Raw genomic sequence first — 16,676 nt, 5'->3', positions numbered from 1 at the left:
GTCCGTGTGACTGAGGTTAAACAGTGGACACATTGTATACCCACTCAGGAAGAACAAAAAGAAGTGGGATTGGGGAACTCAATCCCACTTATGCTGATCCACCTCCTCCAGCAGGGCTGCATCACTGAAAGTTCCATAGTCTCCCCAAACAGCGACACCAGATCGGAGCTAAGTGCCCAACATGAGAGCCTCTGGGGCCTTTTCACATTCTCTGTAACAGAATTGTTCTTTTTCCTTTTAAAATCTGTAAATAGTATAGTCATATTTTTATTTATTCTACATTATAATGTTTGCAGCTGATACTGTTCAACATGTTTCCCTCTTTTTCATATTGTTTCAAAAGACAGAGAAATTATAAACAGTCATAGCAAGAATGTATCTGAATGATGCTGTTGATTTCATGTGGCGCAAGATGTGAAGTACAATGCATCTGTTCACCTTACTCCTACTAAGATGCATTGGAGATCTTAGCTAGAAGATGCACCCAGATGTCTGATTCAGAGTCAAAGAAATAAGTGAAGAAAAAAGACAAGAACAGATAGCAAAAAGATAAATGTTTTATGTAATTTAAAATTTTCTGTTTATGCTACATTAAAAAATGTTCATTTTCATCCTCAATACTTTAGCTTTGAGAACGTTCAATGAATTTGACATAAATATTCATCTTTTCCAGATTACTCTTAAATCTCAAGAAATAACCCCCTTTAACTGTTTGGGCGGTAGTGATTGTCACATGTTAAAAATTATTATTTACCTATGTACTGATAATATAATATTAGATTACTTTATTTAAATGTATTACTTCTAGAATTATTTAAAATGGGAAAGTAGGTTTTAAATAAATCACTTCACAATCTAAGTTTGCTTTTTGATAAAAATAAATGCAAAGATTATTAATATAGATCTTAAAAACTAAAGTTTGTCAACATAATGAAAAAATTAATGAAGTAACTTTCACAGTGAGTATGAATTCCAAAACAACAAATAACAGGGATTAGCCTTAGAGTCCTTGTTAATTATTTTATAATCATATTACTAAAACAGTCATTCACAGTCTAAATTTTTATTTTTAATTAACAATACATAAAATTTCAATTATATGCATAACATGGGACCAAATACTACAATGCATTGCACAGGATAAGAGAAGGTAGTAGAATGGACTACGAAATTTTCTGAAAATGTTTATAATTTTATGACTTTTTTCAGAGCACCCAAAACTTCCTTGTTTCTTAAGCTGTAAATAAAGGGGTTTAGCAGAGGAATCACAACTGTGTAGAAGAGTGAATACATTTTATCCTGTTGTTTACCTGGTCCAGACCCATGACTCACATACATGAAGAGGAGAGTACCATAGAACAAAGAGACAGAGAGCAGGTGGGCACTGCAGGTGAAGAAGGCTTTCTTTCTGCTCCTCTCTGATTTCATTCTCATTACAGCAAATAGGACACGGGCATAAGAGACTACAATGGTCACAGAGGTACCAATTTGTATAGAAGAAGCACAAATAAAAACGATCAATGCATTAAGAGATGGATCAGTGCAAGAAATTGTATAGAGTGGCAAGATTTCACAGTAGAAATGGTCAATTATGTTTGACTTACAGAAAGTTAATCTAAATAATAACCCTACATTAAATCCAGAGTTTACAAAACCAATTACATAAGACATACTTATTAGCACAGTGCAGAGTCTTTTGGACATCACCACGAGATAGAGCAAAGGGTTGCATATGGCTACATAGCGGTCATAGGCCATTGCTACCAGGAGGAAAATTTCACTAGTTACACTGTAACAAAAAAAATAAAATTGAGCAAAGCATTCACCTAGAGATATCATGTCATTCCTATTTAAAAATTTCATAAGCATCTTTGGAGTCACTGTGGATGAAATACAAGCATCAGTAAAGGCTAAATTTCTAAGGAAAAGGTACATGGGAGTGTGAAGATGGGAATCCTTCCAGATGAGAAAGATTAAGCCAAGGTTGCCCACCATGGTGATGATGTAGATAAAGAAGAACACTAGGAACAGGGAGACTTGCAGCTCTGGGCGATCTGTTAGTCCTCTGAGAACAAACTCAGTCAACTGGGTCCTGTTTCCTTCCATCACACCCACTCAGGACTCTCACTGCAAAGAAGGAAGGGACATAAAATTTGAACAAAACTGCTGAGAATGGCATCACATTCCAGTCTCATGGACCTGTGCTGCATGTGCTGCTTTTGTTCTGTAATCACAAAATATGAAAGTGTAATGTTTCTGCCTTTAATAGCATATTGAAAACACAAAGTATTTTCTAACTTTGATATACAAAGTTTTAACATGCAGTTATCTGAAAATTAAAAGAATAGGCCTTGGAAACCGATTTTTGATTGGGCTTTATGCTTCTTAGTCTCAGTTACTGTAAATGATGCGCATACATGTGACAGGTTGTATACATAATTTACAGGGAAAATTGTATATTACATTTTATACTGAAACATTTTAAAGACTAATTAAATGTGAAAAGTCTCTTTTTCAATTCCTTATAAAATGTTTTGTTGTATTTTAATGAGGCTATACAATGTAGTGTTCTACCTAATGGCATTTTCATTGAAGTGTAAAATGCCCACTGAGCATATTCATTTCTCAAAGACTCTTCCATTTCTCTTCCCCCTTCTTCTAATCTCATTTTCCTCCTAAAATATTCCATTCCTACTTTAATTTCATATATAACTTTCAGATATTTTATGTAAAACTGAAAGATATCTTTGTTATTATGTGCATTATTCTGTCATCCAAAGACATTGTCAGTTAACAAGATAATGATAAAAATGTTATTTTCTTTCACTTGCTATTGTGTTATCTGATACATATTCATAAAAAACAATGACAGATTAAACAAGACACGTGCTTTTTATCAATGAAATATATGAGAGAGATTATCAAAGAGCAGATGAGATGGAACTCAAAAAATAATAAAGTATAGATATAATGGTTAGGATTTTCAATATCTGAATTCAACTTAAAAGTCAAGTTATAATTTTTGTATGGAAAACAAATGAGGGAAAATAAAACAAATTGATCATTAATGACTATGGATATAAGTGAGAAGAGAAAGAAAATTTCAGTCTCAATTGGTACCTACAAATGTAACAAATAAAGGAAGTTAGGATAGATGATGTAGAAAAATACAAAGAGGAAATTCTAATCAACACCATAGTACATTTCTACCATGATAAAATATGCATATTCTAGACAGAACATGATTTATACCTTGACATCCCTTACTTCTGATTTAAAATAGGAGTTGGGAACTAGAAAGGGACAGCTTCAGTGACTAAGGGCTATTAATTTATTAATAGGACTAGCCAGATTCTTTTGACAGATCTTGATCTGTGAGATGGCTTGTCTACAAACTTAAACTTTTAGATTTATCATAGTCTATACAATTAACTAATATCCTCATGCCCAAATATGTGATTCCAAACAACTAATTTTCTCAAAACATTTTCTTTACTTTTAAAAACAAAAATAAGCCAAGTGGTGGTGGCAAAGACCTTTAAACACAGCACTTGAGAAGCAAAGGCAAACATACATCTGTCAGTTCATAGCTAGCCTGGTCATGGCCAGCTAATTCCAAGACAGGTTCCAAAGGTGCTGTGAAACCCTGTCTTGAAAAAACGAAAAAAATAATAAAAATTAAAATAATATCAAATTTAATATAGAGTTTATGGAGGAAAGTATGTACACAAAATATAATTTCAGATTATTTAAATAGGAAGCCCTGAAATATTTCATTGAAAGATGTGTGATATTTTTGTTCCACTCAAATAACAAAACTTTTCATGAGATGTGTTCTCCTTCATCTTATTGGGAATAAGAAAAAAAGAAAAATTGTTTGAAGTTTTATTAATCATCTAATCATATTAGCAGAGAAACTGATGCCTGTGTAATAATTGTGTAAAAATTATTAGTATTGCATTTCTGTCAAATAGTACTGACTTATCTTTCTGTGCTTCTATTTGTTTGTATTGATTTATGTGTTTGTATTTCTGTAGAGATATTTTTATATGGAAAGAGGGATAAAATAATATTTATATCTCTGATGTTCTTAAAAGGTCTCAGTCATTCAAAAACCCTATGTAGTCTATTACTCTAAAATAGCCTGTGGGGTTGAATTCTGTTTATCTTAATCCAATATGTCAGAAACTGTGATTTTTATTCAATAGATCCTCTAAATGTGGAACCCTCAGAACTCAGCTCATGGCATAGTCCCTCTCCAAGGCTCTTCCCCAAAAGCCTGGAACTACTTACATCATTAAAATTGATTGTATGAATACTTTCACTGAAAAATAAAAGTATTAGTTTACGATCTCTGAGGCTGTTACATCAAAAATTTAATTTAAACAACCTAAATGTATTATTTGACCTCATCTGGATGTCATGAGTCTGACATCAGCATCACTGGCTGACACACAACACTATAAGTCAGATGCATTCCCTTTATAGATCATTGGAAACCCCTCTCTTTACCCTCCTGGCCTCTAGTGGCTGTTTGTCATTCTTTATTCTTTACTTTAACCTTTACTGCAGAGTTCTTGCATCTTCTCTTCTGTATGTTTCTTTTTTATGACTTTTATTAATATTTTGATATTATAATTTACGCTCAAGATTTCTCCCTTCCCTTTGCTCCCTCCAAAACTGCTCATATATCCCTCTCTATAAGTTTTCAAATTCAGGGCCTCTCTTTTCAAAAAATTTTAGTCCAAGGGTATGTGTATACAAATATACACATACTTCCCTAAATGTAACCTATTCTGAAGATGAAAGTTACAAAATAATCCCACACTAGCTCAGAATTGCGTATAATAAAGGGTTACTTATTTAGGGGTAGACTCACAGATCACAGTCCTCTGCATGAACGGGAAACAGGAACCAAATCCAAAAGCAAGGAGAGAGAGAGAGAGAGAGAGAGAGAGAGAGAGAGAGAGAGAGAGAGAGAGAGAGCACATGCATTACGTTGGCATTTATAATATAAAACGCCATGTCCAAGTTGGCTGGTTTCTTAAAGGCTACCAGCTGAAGAATTCCTTCAGCACAGTTCAATCTGGGTGTTACTTGTATGTACTTTTCAGTCTCACCATTTGGGACTGGAAAACTGCTTGCTGTGCTCTTCCATGGGGAGGACCACCTCTCCTACTTCCAGCTTTCCTTGGTAGCCTATAGTTCTTTGTGTAGAGTGGGTCCTTGAGGACTTTCCTCTATGCCTATTTTTTAAGAGATAGGAATAAAGACCATAAACTCGAAAGGTAGGGAGATGGAGAGAATTTAGGATGAGTTAAGAAAAGGGAAAAAACATAATCAAATTATACAAGTGAAAATTTTAGATAAAATTTGAAAAATATCTGATAAAGTCAACACAGTGGATATGGCAAACTTCCTTACTTCATATTATGGAATACTACATAAACCTAGAACCAACTGAGGTAGTAGGTGCAAACATCCTAACAAGTCACATATGCCAGGCGGTGGTTGGTGTATGTCTTTAATCCCTGCAGAAGCAGGTGGATCTCTGTGAGTTCAAAGCCAGTCGAGTCTACAGCGTGAGTTCTAGTACAGTTTCCAAAGATACACAGATAAACCCTGTCTCAAGAACAAAAAGGGAAAAAAAGAATTCACAAACTTCTATAACCCTCTGTTGTGGAAAGTGTTCTGATTCTGAAGGACTACGTCTAAAGACTCAGAAAGAATGCTTTATGTAATAAAATATTCAACAGTTCAATTTTACACTATCTGAATAAATGATTTGTATCTAAAGTTTCAGAATCTTCCAGCCTTATTTCCATCAGAGCTAGTATTTTGCACAAATGAGTTCAGGAGCCTTGTTTTGAGGGCTTATAAAGTGTGATGGGTTTTTTAAGTGTATTCTCCCAATATGCCTCTTCGTTGTTATTAATGAGAATCATAGCATAGAGGTTAACCACATGAACTCTTACAAATTTACATGACTGATATCAAATCTTCAGACCATTAGCACATAGTTGTGAGAGCATAGAAATTGAGCAAATGTATACAAAATATTTCACTTAGATTTTGAGGGAGGCTTTATTTCCCAATTGTCAAATAAGTACCCTGATAGATATTTGCATATAAATTTACATATATGTCATATTCTCATATAAATTATGAGAAACTGTTGGTATAGAAATGACCAAATGTTTAAAATTACAGTAAAATAAAATATTTTTGCACATTACTATGGAAATGTGCATAGGCATAGATAGCTCAAGACATATCTTCATGAAGACACTTAACCTGCAGGAACAAGGGTTTCACTGGCAAAGGTCCTTCTCACATCAGTTTTCTCTATGAATAGCAGTTTGGAGGGAATGGCATTTATTTTTTGCAATCTTAAACTCTTGTTTCAGTATAAAAACTCTGTCAATGCTATCAAGAACTTCCCAAAGGATAAAGCCAATTTGTTGGGCATCGTTCACTAATCAGCAAATTAAAATTAATAGATGATTGTAACTGATGTTATTTAGGCTTTTATTGTTTTAATTACTAAGATGCCAATTAAAGAAAAATAAAAGGTTTACTCCATGGAGAGTCTTCAGATGAGGTGACCGGTTTTCTATAAAAGCTTGAATCTGAACAAAAAACATAATAGACATCAAAAAATGTTTATATGACAACATATATATGTATACATATATATTACATGTGAATATATATATTAATTTTCTTTATGGCAATTATCAATTTTCCCTCATTATTTCCTACTTTATACCAATGTTCTGAGAATTAAACATCTAACAATAGTTTAGTGGATTATTTGACACCTGCCGCTATTGGGAGTAATTTTTATTTGGCCATATGATGTACATATGTGATCGTGTCTTAGATAAGAAACCAATAAATTCAGTATGGCTCACTCAAATAGGATATTTGAAAAATACTAAAGAAAATAAAAATGTGTAAAATGACAAAAAAAATTGCTTCAATTCTCCTCTTCACTGGTGAATATAGGTAATATTTTCATGCATGCAGCTCTCACCTTCTACCCATTCATGTGTTTTCATATTTTATTATCATAGGTAGAGATTGCTCGTTGGTTTTCCAGCTACCCAGACTCAAAATAATTGCTTCAAAACTATATTTTTTGCAATGCAGTTTGGCCAATAGCTTATGCATATTTTGAGCTAGCTCTTACATCTTAAATTAACCTATTTCTATTAATCTGCATCTTGACATATGGTTGTGATTTACCAGCAAAATTCTGTCAGTCTGGTGTTTGTCTCCTGTGGTGGTTACATGCCTTCTCATTGACTCTGCCTACCTCTCCTTTATCTCTGTTTGGAATTACTGGTTTCCTCTTTTCTTTCCTGTGATAGACACAAAGCATTTTATTAATCATAATAAAATATATTCATAGCATACAGAGGGAAACTCCACATCATATTATTATTACTAATAATATTAAAATGGTGACAATATACTGTTAAAAACAAGATGAAATACAACACAAAAATATATAACTCAAAATGAAAAACGAGGAAGTACTGGAGAGGTTTGGTTCTCAACACTCACAAAGTGGTTCAAAAGCACTTGTAACTCCCTTTCTAGGGGATCTAAAATCCTCTTTTGATGTCCAATGTTTCCTACATGTATGCAATGCACTTACATATACAAACATCCTGGCCAGCTCACATCACATAAAATAATATTTTAATCTAAGATTGAGTAAAAAAACCTGAAGAATATATACTAGTTTATAGGCTACTTTTTAAAATGTAATTTATGAAAGGAGTTTGGATGTAGATAGCATTTATGGAAGAGAGTGATGCTCTACAAAGACATAAGTTATTACACAAATATTTTTGCATGAACATGGGTTACTTCTTTATTCATTATGTGTCAGAGATCTTCACAGACTCTGTTCTTCATTGCCCATGTCAGTTAGACAGTAAATTCTTATTGCTGAACACAGCAAACACTTTGATCACAGAAAACAGATAAATCATTCCTGTCCTAATAGGAAAACTTCCTCCCTGAGGTAGATATCTTAAGTAAGGGAGCCATTTTAGGGTTGGCAAGAGACTTGACTCTAGAGGGGTTCTCAGGTCCAAGGAGAGGTCTCCAGCTTGTTCTTTGGGCAGCAGAGGAACAGGTGCCTGAACTGGCCTTATCCCATAGCCACAATGATGAATATCTTACATATCGCCGTAGAAACTTCATCTGGCGATGGATGAAGATAGAGACAGAGACCCACATTGGAGCACTGGACTGGGCTCTCACGGTCCAAAGAGGAGCAGAAGGAGAGAGAACGTGAGCAAGGAAGTCAGGACTGCGAGGGGTTCATCCACATACTGAGACGGTGGGACTGATCTAATGGAAACTCACCAAGGCCAGCTGGACTGGGACTGATGGAGCATGTAATCAAACCGGACCCTCTGAATGTGGCTGTCAATGAGGGCTGACTGAGAAGCCAAGGACAATGGTACTGGGTTTTGATTCTACTGCATAGACTGGCTTTGTGGGAGCCTGGTTTGTTTGGACGTTCACTTTTAAAGACCTGTATGGATGGTGGAGGACCTTGGATTTCCCACGGGGCAGGGAACCCTGACTGCTCTTAGGACTGGAAAGGCAAGGACAGGGAGAGTTGGGGGAGGGAGAGGAAAATGGGAGGTAGGGGGGAGGTAGAAATTTTTAATAAATAAATAAATGAGAAAAAAATTAAATGTATAAAATAAAAGACAAATGGTCTCTGGGAGTGGGGAAAAAATTTCCTCCCTGCTGGCAAGCTTTCATCATGCTGGAATGTTTTATAGAAGATTCTCAGAAAGAAGGCTATTAATTACCTTAACCAGCTGTGAACAATTTAAACTGATACCTACCTTCTAGGCAAAATCCACCCATAGATGCGACAGTGGCATGGCTATGTGAGGATAACTTCTTCTTTCACATTGGATTTTAGACCTACACCATAAAGGAACTCATAGCTGGCACTTTACATTTGATAAACGTATATAATGGGGAGGTCATAGGCCATCTGGGGGAAAATAAAAACATTTGTATTTGGAAAACAAATATGATGTTAAACTTCCCTGAAAACTGTCCTGTTTATACTCGTCTATCTAAGTGTTCCTATCAACTTTGATCAAAAAAGCTTCAGCTTGCAGTAGGCGATACTTAATACAGATATGTATACAAGTCAATTCAGTGAGAACAAACGACTGTTAAGTTCTCAGCCTTGCGTGAAATATCTAAATCATCCATTCCAGGCTTGTGGAGAACTGCAAAATGAGAGACCAAAAGAATATAAGAGATGAAGAATGGAAGGAGTGATATAATTTGTCATCTCCTGGACATGACAGGGCAGATGCAAGCATGAATACATATATGGATATCCACACAAACCTACATGGCACATGGTCCATCAGTAATTCCACCATAAATGGAAAAATGTATCATGTGACCTCATTCTCAGAGGAATTACAGCCATTTAAATGTCACAGGGGGAAATATAACTATATTCTCCGCTATTGCAGTCACTCATACATTGTTGTCATTTAAATAACCTCTGACTCGTTCTTATCTAGGTATCCCTAATTAAATGCAGCACCCTATCCATCACAAAAAGTCGTGAAAGTAGTGCATCAGCTTGGAAAGAAGAAGGTATTTGGTGAGAGATGAAGAGATTTGGAAAGGATAATGAGACATATTTTGAACAAACGACATTATTATTTAATTTGTGAAATTATAAATGAAAAAATATACTTTAAAAAATAAATGCTGATATGACATTAAAAGGCACCATTCTGATCATTTGGAGGAACTGTAAACATGCGCAACAACTAGGAAAGCCAGTACACAGGATTCTCAAATAGCTAAAACAGAAAGATCATGAGACCCAGCTCTACCATCCACGCACAAGTCAAGTAACTCCACACACTCTGATACAGATAGCAGTACATGCATGATCGTTGCTGCTCTACACACAATAGCTAGGAAAGACAATCAACCAAAACAGTCAAAAAATATGGAAAAGTAACATATGATATATATTCATAATTCAAATAAATTCAGTTGTAGGAAACATGAATTATGAAAATTGAAGAAAAATTAGTAGAGCTAAAAATATTGCAGTAAGTAATGTAACTCAGACACACAAACCAACTTTATATAATATTCCTCATTAATGAATTACTTTTGAAATTTTTATTTGTGTAATTATGTTTGAAAGAGTATCTCCAAAGATATCATTACTTTCTTCTGCTGTGTAGTACTCCATTGTGTAAATGTACCACGTTTTCCTTATTCATTCTTCGGTCAAGGGGCATTTAGGTTAATTCCAGGTTCTGGCTATAACAAACAATTCTGCTATGAACATAATTGAGCACATGTCCTTGTGGCACAATTGAGCATTCTTTGGATATATATATCCAGAAATGGTATTACTGAGTCTTGAAGAAGGTTGTTTCCTAATTTTCTGAGAAATCGTTGCACTGACATCAAAGGTGCTGTACCAGCTTGTATTCCTACCAGCAATGCAGGAGTGTTCCCACAACCTCTCCAGCATATATTGTCATCAGTGTTTTTGATCTTGGCCATTATTAAAGGCGTAAGATGGAATCTCAGAGTTGCTTTGATTTGCCTTTCTCTGATAATAACATCTTGATTTTGCAGGCAAATGATGGAGTTAGAACACATCTTTTTGAGTGAGATAATCCAGACCCAGAAAGACAATTATCACATGTACTCACTCAAGTGCTTTTTAAACACAAAGCAAAGAAAAGCAGCCCACAAATCACAATTCCAGAGAACCTAGACAACAATGAGGACCCTAGGAGAGACATACTGTGATCTACTCTACATGGGAAGTAGAAAAAGACAAGATCTCTTGAGTAAATTGGAAGCATGGGGACCACAGGAGAGAGTTGAAGGAGTGGGGAGAGGCAGGGAGGGGAGCAAAGAAAAATGTAGAGTTCAGTAAAAAATCAATTAAAAAAAGAATACAAAGAAAGAGTATCATCAAGAGTATCTCCACAGGCCAGAAAACAAGAGAGAATACATAGGATGTGGGGATTTGGGGTGAAGTCTTGTTGGGAACAGTAAAACACAAACAGTATGAAAATAGGAGATATCAAGAATGGGAAGGTATAAATGTGGATGGGAAAGTGGGGTGGAGGAAAGTGAAGGTTGTGGGAAAGTAAACCAAAACTATAGGAGCATGAAAGAGCTACTTAGAAACTTCGTGCTTTAAGGTAACTAGATAAGAAGGAAGTATCCAAATAGAGAGGAAGGAAGAAAAAGTGGGTGATGGAGTGAATGCGAGATAGATAGATAGATAGATAGATAGATAGATAGATAGATAGATAGATAGATAGATAGATAGAGATAGATAGACAGAGAGATAGACAGACAGAGAGATAGACAGATAGATGATAGATATGTCAAAAAACTAAAGTTAAAAAGACCTAGAAACTTGAAATATAAGGCCAGTAGTGTTTAACAGCAGACAAGGTCAACAACTACCAAATGAAGAAAAGTGAAAAACATTCTGATATCTGATGCTTAGTATTTAGAATGGAATACTCAGGATTACTGCTAGGATTGTTTTATTAAGACTTCATCAAAAGAGTGTGATATGTGTACTATACAGTTATTGTAAAAATAAAAACTCCCTATTATATACAGATTCTTTAATGACCTTTTAGGAAATAAGACAGAAGCAATAAAGATTTGAACTATCAGGTTTTAGAGTCAACAGGGAAAACTACTATTTTGAGTCATAGCTAACATGATTAACAATATAGGTGGTTATTATCAAAGAACTTTGAATCAAGGTACTCTGATTTGTGTTGGTCAATTCTGATACCAGAATCCATGGGCATTTTAAGGAAAGTATTATTGTCAGGTTCAGGATAACTCTCTATGAGTTACCTGTGGAGATCCCAGATAATCCCAAAGCAACAGAAGTTGTTGCATTTTCTCCTGGGGCCCTACCATAACTACATGGTAATAATCCATTACAGAAAGGACTGCACACTTGACCCAGGACAGAAGGCCCACCGACTGGAACCAAGCTAGAAGCTCTCTGCCTGCTGAGTAGCCCTAGCCTTCAGAGTCTCAGAAGGTGCTGTTGAGGCTACATGGGAAGAAAACTCCTCAATGGCCCAATGCCCACTGTTTCACGACTGGTGGGGGCTAATCAACATCTTTCTGATTGTGTCTTATATGAACTCCAAGAAAGAAATGTATACCTGGTACAGTAAACATGACCAAAATCACCTGACTATGAAGGTCACAAGCTCTGTGGGTAGGATTTACTACTTGTTATTGTGCTAAATGGACACGTAGTCAAACTACTTTCTAAACAAGTGTATTATTAGTCACAGACGAGGGCAACATTGAGTCTTGGTCAGAGGAGCTCCTTATTGTGGAGGACAATGATTAATGCAAAGACTCAAAACAGGGTTTTTGAATGTGAGAGGATGTAGGTGACAGAAAAAAATTGGACAGAGAAGACAGAGAAATAGAATTGCTATAAATACTGTAAATATGAAATTTTCAAAAAATGTAGCTTTTTTAAAAACTGTCCAAAGTGCTAAAAATAGGCATCTCTATCTAGATTCGTCAATCCTGAATAGGGCAACTATAACACCTGCGGCAAGCAACATGAAGAAAAAATGAGCAGAAAAAAATGTACAAGCCAAATGAAGATTTTAAAGAATGGATTCTGTGAAAAACTAATCTCTGTATTCAGCATGATCATTGCATTATGGACAGACAGTTCATAATTATAAATAGACATCTGTGGAGGATGCTTGCATAAACAAAGACATGAGAATAGGGAGGGGCAATACTTGACAGTAAGAAGAGAATCAGCAGGTATGGGGATAGGATGAGAGAGAACACTGAGAGATGCTTTTGATCATTAATATATGAAATAAATAATAAACAATAAATGGAAAAAAATGGATCCATACACATTGAATCATGCTTCAATAATATGGTAGTACATGTATCAGCAAAAGAATTAATTAATCTTATGAAGGCAATAATTTACAGATAACTCATGTTCTCCTTTGATTGGATATTCAAAAACAACTTATGCTTTATCTTTCCTTAAGGACTTCACTATTTTTATAATAATATTAATACATGCATATTAGCCAACATTTTATTGCTTTACTTAACAATATGTAAAAATATCCATATTATGTGCAAATTACAGGGCAAGATATTATGATGAAGTTGAAAAGAGAAAATTTGCTGATAGGAAACACCTTGAAGTTTTCAGAAGAGGTCATCATTTTGTGAGCCTTCTCAAGGCACCCAAAACTTCTTTATTTCTTAGGCTATAAATAAAGGGGTTCAAAAGAGGAATGAAGATAGTATAGAACAATGAATACATTTTACCCTGGTAACTGTCTGTGTCAGACCCAGAGAGCACATATATGACAAAGAGGGTGCCATAGAACAAAGAGACAGACACCAGATGGGCACTGCAGGTGGAAAAGGCTTTGCTTCTGCCCTTCTCAGACTTTGTTTTCAGGATGGCAAAAAGCACACGGATATAAGAAACTATGATGCTCATAAAAGTACTCAATTGCATAGAAAAAGCAAAAATGAAAGCAACCAATGCATTAATAGATGGGTCAGTGCAAGAAATTGTATAGAGTAGCAAGATCTCGCAGAAGAAATGATCTATTTTATTGGAACTACAAAAAGTTAATCTAAATAACAATCCTACATGAAGTAAGGCATGTAGAAGTCCAATTAAATATGACACACATATGAACTGAACACAGAGTTTTTTGGAGATTACAGCTACATAGTGCAGAGGGTTGCATATGGCTACATAGCGATCATAGGCCATTGATACCAGGAAGCAAGATTCTGTAGTCACACTTGAACAAAAAAAATAAAATTGAGAAAAACACTCACCCAGGGATATCATGTCATTCTTATTTAAAAATTTCATAAGCATCTTTGGAGTCACAGAGGATGAAGTACAGGCATCAGCAAAAGCTAAATTTCCAAGGAAAATGTACATAGGAGTGTGAAGATGGGGATCCTTCCATATGAGAAAGATTAAGCCAAGGTTGCCCAACATGGTGGTGATGTAGATGAAGAAGAACACCAGGAACAGGGGGACCTGCAGCTCTGGACGATCTGTTATTCCTCTGAGAACAAATTCAGTCAGCAAGGTCCAGTTTCCTTCCATCACACCTGCTCAGGCTGCTAGGAGGGAATTTTTTTTTTCATGAAAGACTCAGTAAGAGTAGGATCACATTGAGACCACATTAGTGTGCTTTAGGTGCTCCATAATTAAAAAGATGTTGTGTTTCTGCTTTTTAACCATGCCAGAAACAGAAAATATTTTCTGAACAGTTTTAATATTTTCTGCATCCAATCATCTGAAGGGTAAACAATTAGACTGTAGACACTAATTTATCTGATCTTATGCATACCTGAATCAGTTATAAATTGTGTGAATGTGTGTGTGTATGTATGTGTGTGTGGGGGGGAACAGAGAAAGAAATTGTGTGTACAGAATTTATAAAGAAAAACACATAATACATTTTATACTAAAATGTCTTCTTGTTTGTTTTTGTTTATTGAGATAGGGTTTATCTGCGTAGCTCAGGCTGTCTTGGTGATATTATGCAGACTACATTGGCCGCAGTCTCAGATGCACCTGCCTCATTCTGCAGAATTAAAAGCACATATACCATTCCAGGCTTGTAGTAAAATATCCTAAAGAGACACCAGCTCAATTTGAAAAGTCTTTCAATATCTTATAAATTTTTTGCATTTCATTATTAATACACATTTATTATGCAAAGTTATAGTTTATATAATGTCATTTTCATTCTATTGTATAATGTACTTTGAAAATACACCCTAGAATATCTCCCATTTTCCTCCCACTTTACTAAACTTCTTTTTTCTTCTAGCTGATAATTTTTCTACTGTCATTTTTATAAGCATATATCTTTCAAAAGTTTCATATGGTAAAGATATTTAACTTGTCTTTGATATTCCTTATGTGTGTAACTCTTTCATCTTAACATATTAATAGTCAAGTGATAAGATAGCAATTTAAAGCCTTATTTCTACTTTTTTCTGTTCCTTACACGATCATAGCATTCTAGAAGACTTTTTATTTCCTCTCAACGAAAACATGGGAAAAAACAGTAAGTTTCTTTCAGTTTCATGGGTGAGATTATCAAAGTGAAAGCGAACTATAAGATTATAAAAGAAACAACAGTGAAAAGAAAGACAAATGTTTTCAACAGCTGCATTCAATTTAAGAGCTGAAGTTTGTGATGTTTACAAAGGAAAACAGTGAAATGGAAAGAAATAGAGGGGATGGGAAAATGGTTTAGTGTTTAAGGGCACTTGCCACTGTTCTAAAGGATCCTGGCTCAGTTTCCAATACCTTCATGGTTACTCACAATGATATGTAAGTACAGTTCCAAAGGATCAGACATTCTCCTCTGTCCCCTGAGGACAGGGAACACACAGAGAGTGCACAGACATCAAGAAGGCAAAAACCCAAAGACATCGGAAACAAGAAATTAAATCCTTCCTTCCTTAAGCTGCTAATCAGGCATTTGAACACAGACACTAGAAAGGTCACTAAGTTTGTATGCCATGCTGCACATGATCAAGAGCCCATGTTCAGACTACTGCAGGAATTTGTTCCCAGGGAACGCATTATGTGAAAGATATAAAACAATATTAAAGTTATCTTTTAAAAAGGAAATCATGAGATCAAAATTCAAAAAAAATCAATAATGAAGTTATTAATTAACTTCATATATATATATATATATATATATATATTAGACAAATATATATATTAGACAAAGAAGAAAAAACAAGATCAACAGATATTCATGTGTTCAGTTTCCAGGGAATGAAGCTAGATCCAGTAGAAACCAAGGAGAAGGGAACTGAAGAAACAACCACCACATCATATTTCTGTAACAACACAATATGCAGAATCCTGTATATGATGTGTTTGTGTAAACACAGCACTGCATTGGTAGACTAAAGCAGGAACAGGTCAACTGTAAACAGCAGGTATGAGTGTCTAAACAATAGACAGTCATGGGTTGTTATCAAGCCAGACAAATAAGTTTGTACCAATACCTTTCACTTTTTTATCATTTTCTTATGAATTTAAGTAAAGATCATCATATCTGCATTCTACCAAAAGTATTTTTTTCCAAAAATCATTGTTCCAAACCAAAAGAAAAATGGAGAACTATTGAAGTATAAAGTTAAAAAATAATGTTAACTAAGAATAATTTTAAAGAAATAAAAATATGGAGAAATTGATTGTTACATAGCAAGTTATCTCAAGGCAATGTTTCATTTAAATAGCGGCACTACCCTGGGAAGTATTTCCTCTCCAACCTTACTGTGAATAGGCAAAAAAATTCTGTTTATAGTTGTATTATCCCTGTGAAGACATTAATGAAAACCAGTATGTTTGAAGTAAATTTAAACATCTTATCTCCAATAAATGTAATTTTTAGATGTCATACACCTCTGAGTATGATTCTAGGATTTTTTTAAATGAAAGTCATTTAAAAAGTAACTAAATTATTTGACAGATTGATTTTATTACTTTATCTTAATTAAGGTATTAAAAACCAAATTTTCAGAACCCAATTCAA

General features: G+C 34.8%; 2 protein-coding genes across 2 annotated transcripts; both read right to left on the bottom strand.

The window, feature by feature from the left end:
- Positions 1-1,185: 1,185 nt before the first annotated feature.
- On the bottom strand, positions 1,186-2,109 carry LOC146895680 (olfactory receptor 5AC1-like). Its single transcript, XM_085677919.1, has one exon. The coding sequence runs from the start codon at positions 2,104-2,106 to the stop codon at positions 1,186-1,188; it is 921 nt and encodes a 306-aa protein (XP_085534045.1). The 5' UTR covers positions 2,107-2,109.
- An 11,185-nt stretch (positions 2,110-13,294) lies between these two features.
- LOC125392936 (olfactory receptor 5AC1-like) lies at positions 13,295-14,212 on the bottom strand. The gene has a single exon (XM_048422919.3). The coding sequence runs from the start codon at positions 14,210-14,212 to the stop codon at positions 13,295-13,297; it is 918 nt and encodes a 305-aa protein (XP_048278876.2).
- Positions 14,213-16,676: the final 2,464 nt, after the last annotated feature.

This window comes from Myodes glareolus, chromosome 2, assembly GCF_982192425.1.
Source record: "Myodes glareolus chromosome 2, mMyoGla1.1, whole genome shotgun sequence".
Taxonomy (NCBI): Eukaryota; Metazoa; Chordata; class Mammalia; order Rodentia; family Cricetidae; genus Myodes; species Myodes glareolus.
The sequence above is the reverse complement of the archived record's forward strand: the minus strand, read 5'-3'. Positions and strand labels throughout refer to the sequence as shown.